Source organism: Anomaloglossus baeobatrachus, chromosome 8 (assembly GCF_048569485.1).
Source record: "Anomaloglossus baeobatrachus isolate aAnoBae1 chromosome 8, aAnoBae1.hap1, whole genome shotgun sequence".
Taxonomy (NCBI): Eukaryota; Metazoa; Chordata; class Amphibia; order Anura; family Aromobatidae; genus Anomaloglossus; species Anomaloglossus baeobatrachus.
The window spans coordinates 240,793,073-240,807,078 of record NC_134360.1 but is presented as its reverse complement, the minus strand read 5'-3'; the positions used below and the strand labels follow the sequence as shown (position 1 = coordinate 240,807,078).

Here is a 14,006-nt window from a genome sequence, read left to right as displayed (position 1 = left end):
CCCTGTGTGTAATGACTCTATATAATATATAGGAATATATCCCTCTGTGTGTAGTGACTCTATATAATATATACGTTTGCCTTTTTGTATTGAATTACTGAAATAAATTAACTTTTTGAGGATATTCTAATTTATTAAGATGCACTTGTATATAGCAGGACATTGAACATATAAACCAGGATGGGCCCTGGATGAGCAACATACAGTATATACCAGGAAGAGGAACATATATACTAGGATGGGCCACACATATACCAGGATGGGAAACATATAAACCAGGATGGGTCAAATATATATTATATATATATATATATATATATATATATATATATATATATATATATATACCAGGATGGACCACATATATACTAGGATGGAGAATATATTAACCAGGATGGGGAATATGTAAGCCAAGATGGGCGAAATATATATATACCAGCATGGGGGGCATATATACCAGGATGGGCCCAGGATGGGGGACATATATACCAGGATGGGCCCAGGATAGGGGACATTACTTCATAATATGGTAGGGGTGGTAACTCGTGTCCTTATAGGATTTAGAACAGTACAAGAGCCCATACATCTGACCACCATGCAGGGGTGGGGGTTGGGGGAGTTGGTCCACATTTCACATTGGGACCCATCGGATTCTAGTTATGCCACTGATTTTTATCTCTGCCATATCTATATCAGACAAACAAGGATTCTATCAAAACAACACCAAGCAGTCCAGTAACTACATCGCTGGAATCAGGACTTCTTGCTCTATATTATGCTGCTGTCAGATAATATGCCAAAAACTTTAAGACGGATTCCCTTTAAATTGGTTGTTCCCTACTTGGAGGACCCCTTCTGAAATGAAACAAAGCCCCATTGAAAATGAAAATAGCTTATACTCACCCCCTGGACAGTCGCCACTCCAGCATCTGCCGATACTCATGTGACGTTGGGTTTTGTGATGTGAGGAAAACAGACCATTAGAGGCGGCTGATTGGCTGCAGCGCTCACATGACATAACTATATCACACAAGGGCCGCAAATTCAGCGCTGACATCGCTCGGCAAAGAGAAGAAAGAAGCCGTGTATCAAAGGAGGATCCAGAAATCAAGGAAATATATTTACTAAATCACAGATGAGGCAAATACATTGAAAGTCCTTATAAAACCTGTAGGTTTGTAAACAAAATACACAACGTCCTATTGGGCACAACCTTCTGTGTATTTTGTTTCTATAAACATACGAGTTTTTACACTTTTTTATTGTATTTGTTTTGTCTGTGATTTAATGCTGTAAATATATTTCATTCATTTGGGGATCCTCCTTTGATACATAATTATTATTTTATTTCTTTCCTATAGTGTTTAGTATTTTTTGAGATGACCCCTTTAGGGTATGTGCGCACGTTGCTTTTTACCTGCTTTTTACCTGCTTTTTTGCTGCTTTTTCTTCTGCGCTGTTTAATGCCAAAATGGATGTGTTCTTCTATTCAAGCAAAGTCTATGGGAATTTGGGTTTCTTGTTCACACTATGTTGTTCAAAATGCTGCCTTTTTGTGGCAGAACTTTGGTCAAAAACTCAGCTTTGCAGTGCAAAACCCAAATGGCAAAAACAATTGACATGTTGCTTCTTTGAAAAGCTGAGTTTTTGACCAAAGTTCTGCCTCAGGGTATGTGCGCACGTTGCTTTTTACCTGCTTTTTACCTGCTTTTTTGCTGCTTTTTCTTCTGCGCTGTTTAATGCCAAAATGGATGTGTTCTTCTATTCAAGCAAAGTCTATGGGAATTTGGGTTTCTTGTTCACACTATGTTGTTCAAAATGCTGCCTTTTTGTGGCAGAACTTTGGTCAAAAACTCAGCTTTTCAAAGAAGCAACATGTCAATTGTTTTTGCCATTTGGGTTTTGTACTGCAAAGCTGAGTTTTTGACCAAAGTTCTGCCACAAAAAGGCAGCATTTTGAACAACATAGTGTGAACAAGAAACCCAAATTCCCATAGACTTTGCTTGAATAGAAGAACACATCCATTTTGGCATTAAACAGCGCAGAAGAAAAAGCAGCAAAAAAGCAGGTAAAAAGCAGGTAAAAAAGCAACGTGCGCACATACCCTTAGAGCCCCCTCCTCTCTCAGTCTCGACATTGCTGATATGGCACCAATCCAGGAGGTTTAGTTTAGGCTATTTTCGTTTTCAGTGAACTCTGAAGTGATCAACCCCTTTAATCTAAGTATAGAAGGTCACAAAAACCAGAGTCTGAACTACTCTAGTGGCCTGTATGTGCTTAGGATGGCCCGGCCTGGCCTTCTTGCTAAGGAAGTTTGTGTACTATTATGTAGTTTGGAAAAATCCCAGTGTAGACTTACCTCTAGATTGTATACTAGGAGGATCGAACTGTAAACCATCAATGCTGTCCTTGGAGTCGTTTGTCACTCCTTGATAGACTGTATCAACCAACTTCCTGGACGTAGGGGTTACTGTCTGATTTGCAAATTCTATTTCCAAGTCAGTCACTAAAGAGCCGCTCCTGCAGGAGAGATCCAAAAAGTCAGGTTAGAAGTGTGGAGTAATCAGTGTATTGTATGTGACAGCAGAAGGGGGGATATAGAGGAGGAGGATCCATCTATGATAATTAGGAATACTGATTTTTGACCACCTGGACATTCACTTTTATACAAGTATATATTAACTATCACTAATATTATAATATTATTATTATTATCACTTGCAACATTTTCAAGTTTATTGTAAAGATGATGCAACTTTTTTATTTTAAATTATCCTTGATTAAGCTGCCACATTCAGAAATGCTATTTAAGCCAATATATAGAGTTAATCTGCAGGTAAGGGTACTTTCACACTTGCGTTGAACGGTATCCGCTGCATTGCGTTGTGTAACGGATGCAACGGATGTGTTGCATATAGTGGCACAACGGATGCAACGGATGCTGCAAAACAACGCAATTCGTTTTGATTTTTTTGATTTTTTTTTTACAGTTTTACCAGCGGCAGACTATTGTAAACGATCAGCTGATCGTTCCCAGTAGCCGGCCGCCGGGTGATCAGCTGATCGCTCCCAGTAGCCGGCCGCCGGGTGATCAGCTGATCGCTCCCAGTAGCCGGCCGCCGGGTGATCAGCTGATCGCTCCCTGCAGCCGACCGCCGGGTGATCAGCTGATCGCTCCCTGCAGCCGGCCGCCGGGTGATCAGCTGATCGCTCCCTGCAGCCGACCGCCGGGTGATCAGCTGATCGCTCCCTGCAGCCGGCCGCCGGGTGATCAGCTGATCGCTCCCTGCATCCGGCCGCCGGGTGATCAGCTGATCGCTCCCTGCAGCCGGCCGCCGGGTGATCAGCTGATTGCTCCCTGCAGCCGGCCGCCGGGTGATCAGCTGATCGCTCCCTGCAGCCGGCCGCCAGGTGATCAGCTGATCGCTCCCTGCAGCCGGCCGCCGGGTGATCAGCTGAGCGCTGTCACTTGCCGGCGGCCGGGCATGCCGGCGGGCGGGCATGCCAGCGGGCGGGCGCTCAGATGAGCGCTGTGACTTGCCGGCGGCCGGGCATGCCGGTGGCTCAGCTGAGCGCTGTCGCTTGCCGACGGCCGGGCGCTCAGCTGAACGTTCGGCCACCGCGAGCCAAAATAAAGTTTGATTTAAAAAAAAAAAAAGAAGATCATGCGCAGTGGAATCCAGAGGATTCCGCTGCTCAAAATAACGTTACATGCTGCGTTCCTCCCGCTGGGCGGAAGCAACGGAGCATCGCCCAGCGGAAGCAACGCAGGTCCTTTTGGTACAATCCGTCACCCATACAAGTCTATGGGAAACAGCGGAATCCGTTAACGGATTCCGCTGTTTTACAAAAGGGCGGATTGTAACGGAAGGAAATAAACGCAAGTGTGAAAGTACCCTAAATGGCAACTAAACCCTGACAGCTGGCAAGAAGTGCGGCTACAGGGAAAAAACTGAGTGGCTTGCAGTCATTGGGGAGGTGCAGGGAGCGGTTACAGTGACAGCTGAATACACAGTGAGTGCACAGTTATCACTCCCCAGCACATTGATTGACAGTCTGCTCTGTACATACAACCTATATACACACTGTAGAGCAGGCGGTCTATCAAAGTGCCTGCGAGTGATTACAGACGCAGTCATAGTGTAGTGAGGAGTGAATGTAACCGCTCCCTGCACCACTTCTCTCTCTCTATATATATATATGCCGTATATATATATATATATATATATATATATATATATACACAGTAAATAAATATATATATATATACACATACCTAGTGGCGTAACTAGAGTTTGATGGGCCCAGGGCCCCCTTCCATGTACACCGACACTTAGGGTACGGGATAATGATGCTGACATTTGGCTTTTACCCACAGCACCCAGGTTTCCCATGATCTGAAATCCCTCTATCAGCACCCAGCTTTCCCATGATCTGATATCCATCTTGTCCTCGTCTCCCAGCTTTCCCATGCTCTGTCATACATCTTTCCCTCAGCACCCAGCTTTCCCATATCAGAGCATGGGAAATCTGGGTGCTGAGAGATGTATAGCTGGGTGCTGAGGGAAAGAGCCTTTTTCCCTCAGCACAAAACATTACCATCCCCTACTTGTATCTTTGTCCCCCCTCGTATACAGTTCTCCAAATACTAAAATGGCCCCCACATAGCCTTCCATATAGTATAAAGGGTCCCACATAACCCTTCATATATTAGAATGCACCTCCATAGTCCTCCATGTATTATAATGCATTTCCCATAGTTCTCCATATTTTATACTGCACCACATAGTCCTCCATGTTTTATAATGCACCACCACAGACCATGTGTAAGGTAGCCTCCATAGTCCTCCATATATTATAATGTAGCCCCCATAGTCCTATATGTATTATAATGCAGCCCCATGAATCATCATATTGTATTATGCAGCCCCATACTCCTCCATGTATAATGCACCCCTATATTCCATGTATAAGGTGTCATTCATGTTTATTATGCAGTCCCATAGACCCCCATGTATCATGCAGCCAATTCCACCAGTGCCTCCATGTGTCATGCAGCCAGCCCCACCAGGTGTCATGCAGCCAGCCCCCCCAGGGCCTCTATGTGTCATGCAGCCAGCTTCCCCCGGGCCTATATGTGTCATGCAGGCAGCCCCCCAGGGCCTCTATGTGTCATGCAGCCAGCCTCCCAAGGGCCTCTATGTGTCATGCAGCCAGCCCCCCAGGCCTCCATGTGTCATGGAGCCAGGCCCCCGGGCCTCTATGTGTCATGCAGCCTGCCCCCCCAGGGCCTCTATGTGTCATGAAGCCATCTCCCCCAGGGCCTCTATGTGTCATGCATCCAGCCCCCCCAGGGCCTCCATGTGTCATGCAGCCAGCCCCCACAGGGCCTCCATGTGTCATGCAGCCAGCCCCCCCAAGGCCTCCATGTGTCATGCAGCCAGCCCCCCCAGGGCCTCTATGTGTCATGCATCCAGCCCCCCCAAGGCCTCCATGTGTCATGCAGAAAGCCCCCCAGGGCCTCTATGTGTCATGAAGCCAGCCCACCAGGCGTGATGCAGCCACCCCCCCAGGGCCTCCATGTGTCATGCAGCCAGCCCCCCCCCCCCCAGGGTCTCTATGTGTTATGCAGCCAGCCCCTCAGGCCTCCATGTGCCATGCAGCCAGCCCCCCCAGGGCCTCCATGTGTCATGCAGCCAGCCCCCCCAGGGCCTCCATGTGTCATGCAGCTAGCCCCCCCAGGGCCTCCATGTTTCATGCAGCCAGCCCCCCCAGGGCCTCCATGTGTCATGCAGCCAGCCCCCCCAGGGCCTCTATGTGTCATGCATCCAGCCCCCCCAGGGCTTCCATGTGTCATGCAGCCAGCCCCCCCAGGTGTCATGCATCCAGCCCCCCCAGGGCCTCCATGTGTCATGCAGCCAGCCCCCCCCCAGGGCCTCTATGTGTCATGCATCCAGCCCCCCCAGGGCCTCCATGTGTCATGCAGCCAGCCCCCCCAGGTGTCATGCATCCAGCCCCCCCAGGGCCTCCATGTGTCATGCAGCCAGCAAAATAAAAAAACAAGTACCTCTCTTCTCCTTCCAACCCCTGCGACCTCAGTAGTTACGCCCCTGCCCCCATATGTCACACACCCTGCTCCCCATAAAGCCTGCACCCCCCCATATCACACACACACTACACCCCCATATCTTACACACCCTGCCCCACATATCTCACCCTGCCTGTACCCCAACTTACCCCTCTCAAAGACTCTGCATCCCTTCACATGCTTCTGTCACAGCTGCAGCCCTCATATCCCACTCCCCCTGCACCCCCTCCCCCTCATGTTCCCTCTTTTCTCATTACCAGTCATGTGTCCAAAGTATCTTCTCCTGCTTTCTCCCTGGCAATCCTGTGTCTCCTCCCACACATGGGTATGACATCATCGCAGGTCCTGGTAGCGATGGATTCCGTCTGCCGTGCAGGAGCACTTCTGCTCTGCTGCAGGTCAGTAACGCCTGGTGGGCCTCTCCAAGTCAGGGGCCCCTCTGCCCCCCTGCTGACACCGGGCCCCCCTGACTCACAGGCCGGCCCCCTAACGGTCGCGCAGTCGGCCACTACACAGCGGCAGTACACATAGGGGCCCGGCAGCCGGCTCTGCAGAGCGGCTGCCGGGCCCCTATAACCCTGCGGGCCCGGTCGCAGTGGCAACCTCTGCTACCGCGGTCGTTACGCCCCTGCACATACGCACACTGGATATGTAAAGTATTCAGACCCCTTTAAATTTTTCACTCTTTGTTTCATTTCATTCAAAGATAATTTTTTTTCTCATTAATGTATGCTCTGCACCCCATCTCTCATCTTGACAGAAAAAAATGTATTAAACAAGAAAAACTGAAATATCACATGGTCATAAGTATTCAGGAGTCTTTGCTCAGACACTCATGTTTAAATCACATGCTGTCCATTTCCTTGTGATCCTCCTTGATATGGTTCTACTCCTTCATTGGAGTCCAGCTGTGTTTAATTAAACTGATAGGACTTTATTTGGAAAGGCGCACACCTGTTTATATAAGACCTCACAGCTCACACTGCATGTCAGACCAAATGAGAATTATGAGGTCAAAGGAACTGCCCAAGGAGCTCAGAGACATAATTCTGGCAAGGCACAGATCTGGCCATGGTTACAAAAGAATTTCTGCAGTACTCAAGTTCCTGAGAGCACAGTGGCCTCCATAATCCTAAAATGAAAGAAGTTTAGGACCACCAGAACTCTTCCTAGACCTGGTCGTCCAGCAAAACTGAGCAATCGCTGGAGATGAGCCTTGGTAAAAGAGATAAAGAAGAACCCCAAGATCACAATGTCTGAGCTCCAGTGATGCATTAGGGTGATAGGAGAAAGTTCCACAAAGTCAACTATAACTGCAGCCTCCACCTGTCGGGCCTTTATGGCAGAGTTGCCCAACAGAAGCCTCTCCTCAGTGCAAGACATATGAAAGCCTGCACAGAGTTTGCAAAAAACACATAAAGGACTCCCAGACTATGAGAAATAAGATTCTCTGGTCTGATGAGACGAAGATAGAATTTTTTGGTGATAATACTAAGTGGTATGTGTGGAGAAAACCAGGCACTGCTCATCACCTTCCCAATACAATGCCAACAGTGAAACATGGTGGTGGCAGCATCATGCTATGGGGGTGTTTTTCAGATGGGGGCCGGACGACTAGTTGCAATTGAAGGAAAGATGAATGCGGCCTAGTATGGAGATATTGTGGACGAAAGCCTCTTCCAGAGTGTTCTGGAACTCAGACTTAGGTCATGTTTCACCTTTCAATAAAACAATGACCCTAACCACACAACTAAAATAACAAAGGAGTGGCTTCAGAACAACTCTGTGACCATTCTTGAGCGGCCCAGCCAGAGCCCTGATCTAAACCCAATTGAGCATCTCTGGAGAGACCTGAAAATGGCGTCCACCAACGTTCACCATCCAACCTGACGGAGCTGGAGAGGATCTTCAAGGAAGAATGGCAGAGGATCCCCAAATCCAAGTGTGAAAAACGTGTTGCATCATTCCCAAGAAGACTCATGGCTGTACTAGCTCAAAAGCAAAGGGTGGTTCTACTCAAAACTAAGCAAAGAGTCTGAATACTTATGACCATGTGATATTTCAGTTTTTCTTGTTTAATAAATTTGCAAAAATGTCTATAACGCCCCTGAATCCATCAGGGAGCTACAAGGTACTGCATCCCCACCAGGATGCAGGGCTACCCCCAGGGACCCAATAGACCAGTGCTGGTAACACCCAAACATTCCCGTTTATCCCTGTTTCAGTCCCCAAATTCCCCAAAGACTGGTGACAGACTAGGGTTGGATCCAGTGGATGGCCACCTAGAGAGTGGAGCCGATCCAGTCCACTAGATGACCAGGTGGGAGGGGCAGACAGTGAAGAGTCAGTAGTTGGTCGGTGACAGTAAAGGCGTGTGGAAGCACTGACAGAAGTGTGACGGTGACCTGAGGGCCCAGGCGTGTGGTTGCCGGTGGAGTACAGTGGAGTACTCCCGGAACCATAGCACAAACGGGGTACAGAATCCTAGGTCAGGCAAAAGCTCCAGGCAGACCTGATAAAATCTGCACAGTGAGGGGACCATCAAGGACCTCACTGACCTTGAAGTTTGGGACACAGTAGCAATGGGATAACCGGGGAACAGGACCAGAGACTCCGACCCCACAGGGTTCACGCTACCGTCATATGGACTACCGTTGAGAGACTACCAGGAGGGGACCCCCAGACGCTCCAAGCCAAGGGGACCCACCAACCAGAGACAGGTGCAGGGGAAAGAAGCCACCAGGTCACTACACAGGCACTGGGCCTAAGAAGACCAGAGGTTAAGACCAGCCTTCCTCGGGTGACCAGTTCACCAGAGACTGCGGGTAAAGACACCAGTTATACTGCAACCCCTTGTGTGGCCCACCTTCTTTCCACACCCATCAACATCACCTACCCTCTGGGGCCCGGCCCTGCTTGCGGAAGGCCAAATATTCAGGGTGCCACCAACACCAGCCCCAGTAAGGGGAACTGTGCAGCGGCGGCTGCAACTACATAGCTACAACCCGCAAGTGGCGTCACGTTATAAACGTTATTCTAACCGCATTTGTAAATATACCCCTTTTAAAAAGCGTCCGCAGGGTCACCGGAACCGGGCAACGGCCACAGCACACCCGTGACACAGCATCCACGTACATATACGGCCCAGGACCGAGTACACCATCGTCCTGGGCGACACATTTCTACATTTCTGTTAAGCTGAGGTGCAGAGTGGACATAAATGAGAAAACAATGATTTTTTTTTTAATTCACCAAATGGCTGCAATAAAACAAAGAGTGAAAAATTTAAAGGAGTCAAGAAGCCTGAATACTTTCCATACCCACTATATATATATATATATATATATATATATATATATATATATATATATATATATATTTCTGTAGGTAAATAGTATTTCTGGAAGTGGAAAATGCCTATAAAAATGCTAAAGAGGAAAAAGAAATTGCACCAATTCATCAAACATTGTCCACCCCTTTACGATAAATTCATCAAACTTTTGTCAGCACAAAAAAAACCATGATGAAAAAATACTTAAAGGAAAAGTGATAGTTTTTTTTTTATTCTATTTTTATTCAAACACTGGGGGCTGCCATTTTGTATTTGCTGGTGTGTAACGATACTTACAAACCAAAAATACAGCAGCCCCTGTACATAGGAGATGATAATATGTGTCCAAAACCCCTTCACCTACAGTGTAGCTTCTTCCTGCAGTGACCTTGGCACACACCCTGGGTTGTCAGGTGACAGCTGTAAGAGGGGATCGGTGCCATCTTTGTGAAGACAGTTCCCCTGTAACTGCTCTGTGCTAAGTGTGAGCCAAGTGGTGAGAGGAGGAACTGCCGGGACACCAGAGTGACAGGAGGAGCTGCCAGGAGCAGAGGTCTGGGATTAGGTAAATACCATCGGCGTGGAGCAGTGATTGCAGCATGACGTTATTAGTACAAGCTACAGATCACCGCCAACGCCGTGTTCAGAGCACAGCAGAGAAATAATCACGCTGCTGTGCCCTGAACTCATTGACACAGCTCTGTTATATTCATGCAAACTGATATAGCAGAATCGTGTGCTGTATAGAGCACTATGGGACATATTATATAGTGGAGCATTATGGGGCACATTAAACTGTGCTGCACTATATGGGGCACATTATACTGTGCTGCACTATATGGGGACATTATACTGTGGAGCACTATATGAGGCACATTATACAGGAGAGGAGCACTATATGGGGCACATTATACAGTGGAGCACTATATGGGGCACATTATACAGTGGAGCACTATATGGGGCACATTATACTGTGGAGCACTATATGGGGCACATTATACTGTGGAGCACTATATGAGGCACATTATACAGTAGAGGAACACTATATGGGGCACATTATACAGTAGAGGAGCACTATAAGGGGCACATTATACAGTGATGCACTATGCTGGCTGTCCTCAGTGACACTTTCTACATTTCAATATGGCTTTGCAGTCACCAACAAAATGGCTCCTCACTGTGATCCTAAACTTCTCTTATCTTTTTGCAAACACCCAGAAGGGGAGAGGATCGATGACATCAGACACATGTGACCAGGCCCCACCCACTTTTACTGCAGTTGTAATGCAAGCTAGTTGTACATTAGGTTTTCATGCCGAATTTCAGCAGCTGCTCCCCCTAGTGTTTAAAAGTGGAAAATATAAAACTTTTTAAATTATTCTTCATATTTTACTCAATTAAAATAAATAATATTTAAATAAAACATTGAATCATTCATATTTTACATTTTTATCAGTTGAATAAAATATTGTTGATTGTGGCCTTGATGTGGCTAACAGTAGTGATGTCCCCGGCTGCCGCTGATAACAGTTATATTCCTCCCGGCTTATTATCACTGTATCCTTCACACTCATATAAGAACTTACCTAAATATTATTATGGTTATTCTTATAGCGATGAAATATTTGTTTAAAAACACCATCAGCTGTAGAGAGAGATGAAAGGAGAGAAGGGTGAGGGTCCAGTAATGACAGTGGGAATCGCCCATCATCCTGTGCTGTGGCTTCTAGTCTGCTCTGCTGCAGTCTATACTCCTAGATGGGAGCGACGCAGCAGATGATGGACAAGTCACTACTGGAGGGGAAATGGAGCAAATGTTGTTATAAATTTCCTACATGTTCATATCAGTCGTAGATTGTTATTTTAACTGTCAAAAAGGGAAAAATGAAAACTGGGAATTACGGTATATCGTAGGAGCGTTTAATTGAATAAATTTCACCTCCCTTCTTTACATAAATGAGATTAAAAAAATCCTCACTGCTCGTATGTGTGGTTTATAGGAATTCATTATATTAGATTGTAAACCCCACTGTGGAGACATCAGATATGAGAATATAATCTGCGTATATCCCCCAATAGTACATGATAAGATACACATCCTATGCCATGTGCGGACTGCGCCCTAATAATATAAATATGAATGTGGAGATTAATTCATTGTTACTTACTTTGTGTATTATTTCAGTGGACTGTCTTTGATAGTCTGTAGACGATCGATCCTGGAGACTGGGCGTATATGTTCTGTTTACAATCTTGAATGTTAATGGTAGTACGTTATTAGCAGTTGTGGTTGTCACTGGCCTAGTAGTCGTTGGAGGCTTAGTACTGGTTAGAGGCTGTGTGGTAGTGGAAGGCTGTGTGGTAGTTGGAGGCTGTGTGGTAGTTGGAGGTTGTGTGGTAGTTGGAAGCTGTGTTGTAGTTGGAGATTCAGTGGTAGTAGGAGGCTGTGTTGTAGTTGGAGATTCAGTGGATGTGGGAAGCTGTGTTGTAGTTGGAGGTTCAGTGGTAGTAGGAGGCTGTGTTGTAGTTGGAGGCTCTGTGGTAGTGGGAGGCTGTGTTGTAGTTGGAGGCTCAGTGGTTGTGGGAGGCTGTGTTGTAGTTTGAGACTCTGTGGTAGTGGGAGGCTGTGTTGTAGTTGGAGGCTCTGTGGTAGTGGGAGGCTGTGGTGTAGTTGGAAGCTTAGTGGTAATAGGAGGCTGTGTTGTAGTTGGAGGCTCAGTGGTTGTGGGAGGCTGTGTTGTAGTTGAAGGCTCTGTGGTAGTGGGTGGCTGTGTTGTAGTTGGAGGCTCAGTGGTTGTGGGAGGCTGTGTTGTAGTTTGACGCTCTGTGGTAGTGGGAGGCGGTGTTGTAGTTGGAGGCTCAGTGGATGTGGGAGGCTGTGTTGTAGTTGGAGGCTCAGTGGTAGTAGGAGGTTGTGTTGTAGTTGAAGGCTCTGTGGTAGTGGGAGGCTGTGTTGTAGTTGGAGGCTCATTGGTTGTGGGAGGCTGTGTTGTAGTTTGAGGCTCTGTGGTAGTGGGAGGCGGTGTTGTAGTTGGAGGCTCAGTGGATGTGGGAGGCTGTGTTGTAGTTTGAGGCTCTGTGGTAGTGGGAGGCGGTGTTGTAGTTGGAGGCTCAGTGGATGTGGGAGGCTCTGTTTTAGTTGGAGACTCTGTGGTTGTGAGAGGCTGTGTTGTAGTTGGAGGTTCAGTGGTAGTAGGAGGCTGTGTTGTAATTGGAGGCTCTGTGGTAATGGGAGGCTGTGTTGTAGTTAGAGGCTCAGTGGTAGTGGGAGGCTCTGTTGAAGTTGGAGGCTCAGTGGTTGTGGGAGGCTGTGTTGTAGTGGAAGGCTCTGTGGTAGTGTGAGGCTGTGTTGTAGTTGGATGCTCTATGGTTGTGAGAGGCTGTGTTGTAGTTGGAGGTTCAGTGGTAGTAGGAGGCTGTGTTGTAATTGGAGGCTCTGTGGTAATGGGAGGCTGTGTTGTAGTTATAGGCTCAGTGGTAGTGGGAGGCTCTGTTGAAGTTGGAGGCTCAGTGGTTGTGGGAGGCTGTGTTGTAGTGGAAGGCTCTGTGGTAGTGGGAGGCTGTGTTGTAGTTGGAGGCTCAGTGGTAGTGAGAGGCTGTGTTGTAGTTGGAGGCTCTGTGGTTGTGGGAGGCTCTGTTGTAGTTGGAGGCTCTGTGGTAGTAGGAGGCTCTGTTGTAGTTAGAGGCTCAGTGGATGTGGGAGGCTGTGTTGTAGTTTGAGGCTCTGTGGTAGTGGGAGGCTGTGTTGTAGTTGGAGGCTCAGTGGTAGTGGGAGGCTCTGTTGTAGTTGGAGGCTCTGTGGTTGTGAGAGGCTGTGTTGTAGTTGGAGGTTCAGTGGTAGTAGGAGGCTGTGTTGTAATGGGAGGCTCTGTGGTAGTGTGAGGCTGTGTTGTAGTTGGATGCTCTGTGGCAGTGGGAGGCTGTGTTGTAGTTGGAGGCTCAGTGGTTGTGGGAGGCTGTGTAGTAGTTGGAGGCTCTGTGGTAGTGGGAGGCTGTGTTGTAGTTGGAGGCTCAGTGGTTGTGGGAGGCTGTGTTGTAGTTTGAGGCTCTGTGGTAGTGGGAGGCGGTGTTGTAGTTGGAGGCTCAGTGGATGTGGGAGGCTGTGTTGTAGTTTGAGGCTCTGTGGTAGTGGGAGGCTGTGTTGTAGTTGGAGGCTCTGTGGTTGTGAGAGGCTGTGTTGTAGTTGGAGGTTCAGTGGTAGTAGGAGGCTGTGTTGTAATGGGAGGCTCTGTGGTAGTGTGAGGCTGTGTTGTAGTTGGATGCTCTGTGGTTGTGAGAGGCTGTGTTGTAGTTGGAGGTTCAGTGGTAGTAGGAGGCTGTGTTGTAATGGGAGGCTCTGTGGTAGTGTGAGGCTGTGTTGTAGTTGGATGCTCTGTGGTTGTGAGAGGCTGTGTTGTAGCTGGAGGTTCAGTGGTAGTAGGAGGCTGTGTTGTAGTTGAAGGCTCTGTGGTAGTGGGTGGCTGTGTTGTAGTTGGAGGCTCAGTGGTTGTGGGAGGCTGTGTTGTAGTTTGACGCTCTGTGGTAGTGGGAGGCGGTGTTGTAGTTGGAGGCTCAGTGGATGTCGGAGGCTGTGTTGTAGTTGGAGG

The 14,006-nt window shown here is 47.7% G+C and overlaps 1 protein-coding gene and 1 long non-coding RNA gene across 4 annotated transcripts in view; one reads left to right on the top strand and one right to left on the bottom strand.

The window, feature by feature from the left end:
- The window catches only part of LOC142249338 (uncharacterized), a 97,865-nt gene extending 86,113 nt beyond the window's left edge, over positions 1-11,752 (bottom strand). The window contains exons 1-3 of the mRNA XM_075320965.1: positions 11,589-11,752; positions 11,007-11,065; positions 2,361-2,521 (exon numbers count right to left, since the gene is read on the bottom strand). Coding sequence (XP_075177080.1) covers positions 2,361-2,521; positions 11,007-11,062 — 217 coding nt within the window. The 5' untranslated portion in view covers positions 11,063-11,065; positions 11,589-11,752. The remainder of the gene's footprint in view (positions 1-2,360; positions 2,522-11,006; positions 11,066-11,588) is intronic.
- The window catches only part of LOC142248955 (uncharacterized), a 447,867-nt gene that overhangs the window by 406,507 nt on the left and 27,354 nt on the right, over positions 1-14,006 (top strand). The gene's annotated exons all lie outside the window — the stretch shown is intronic.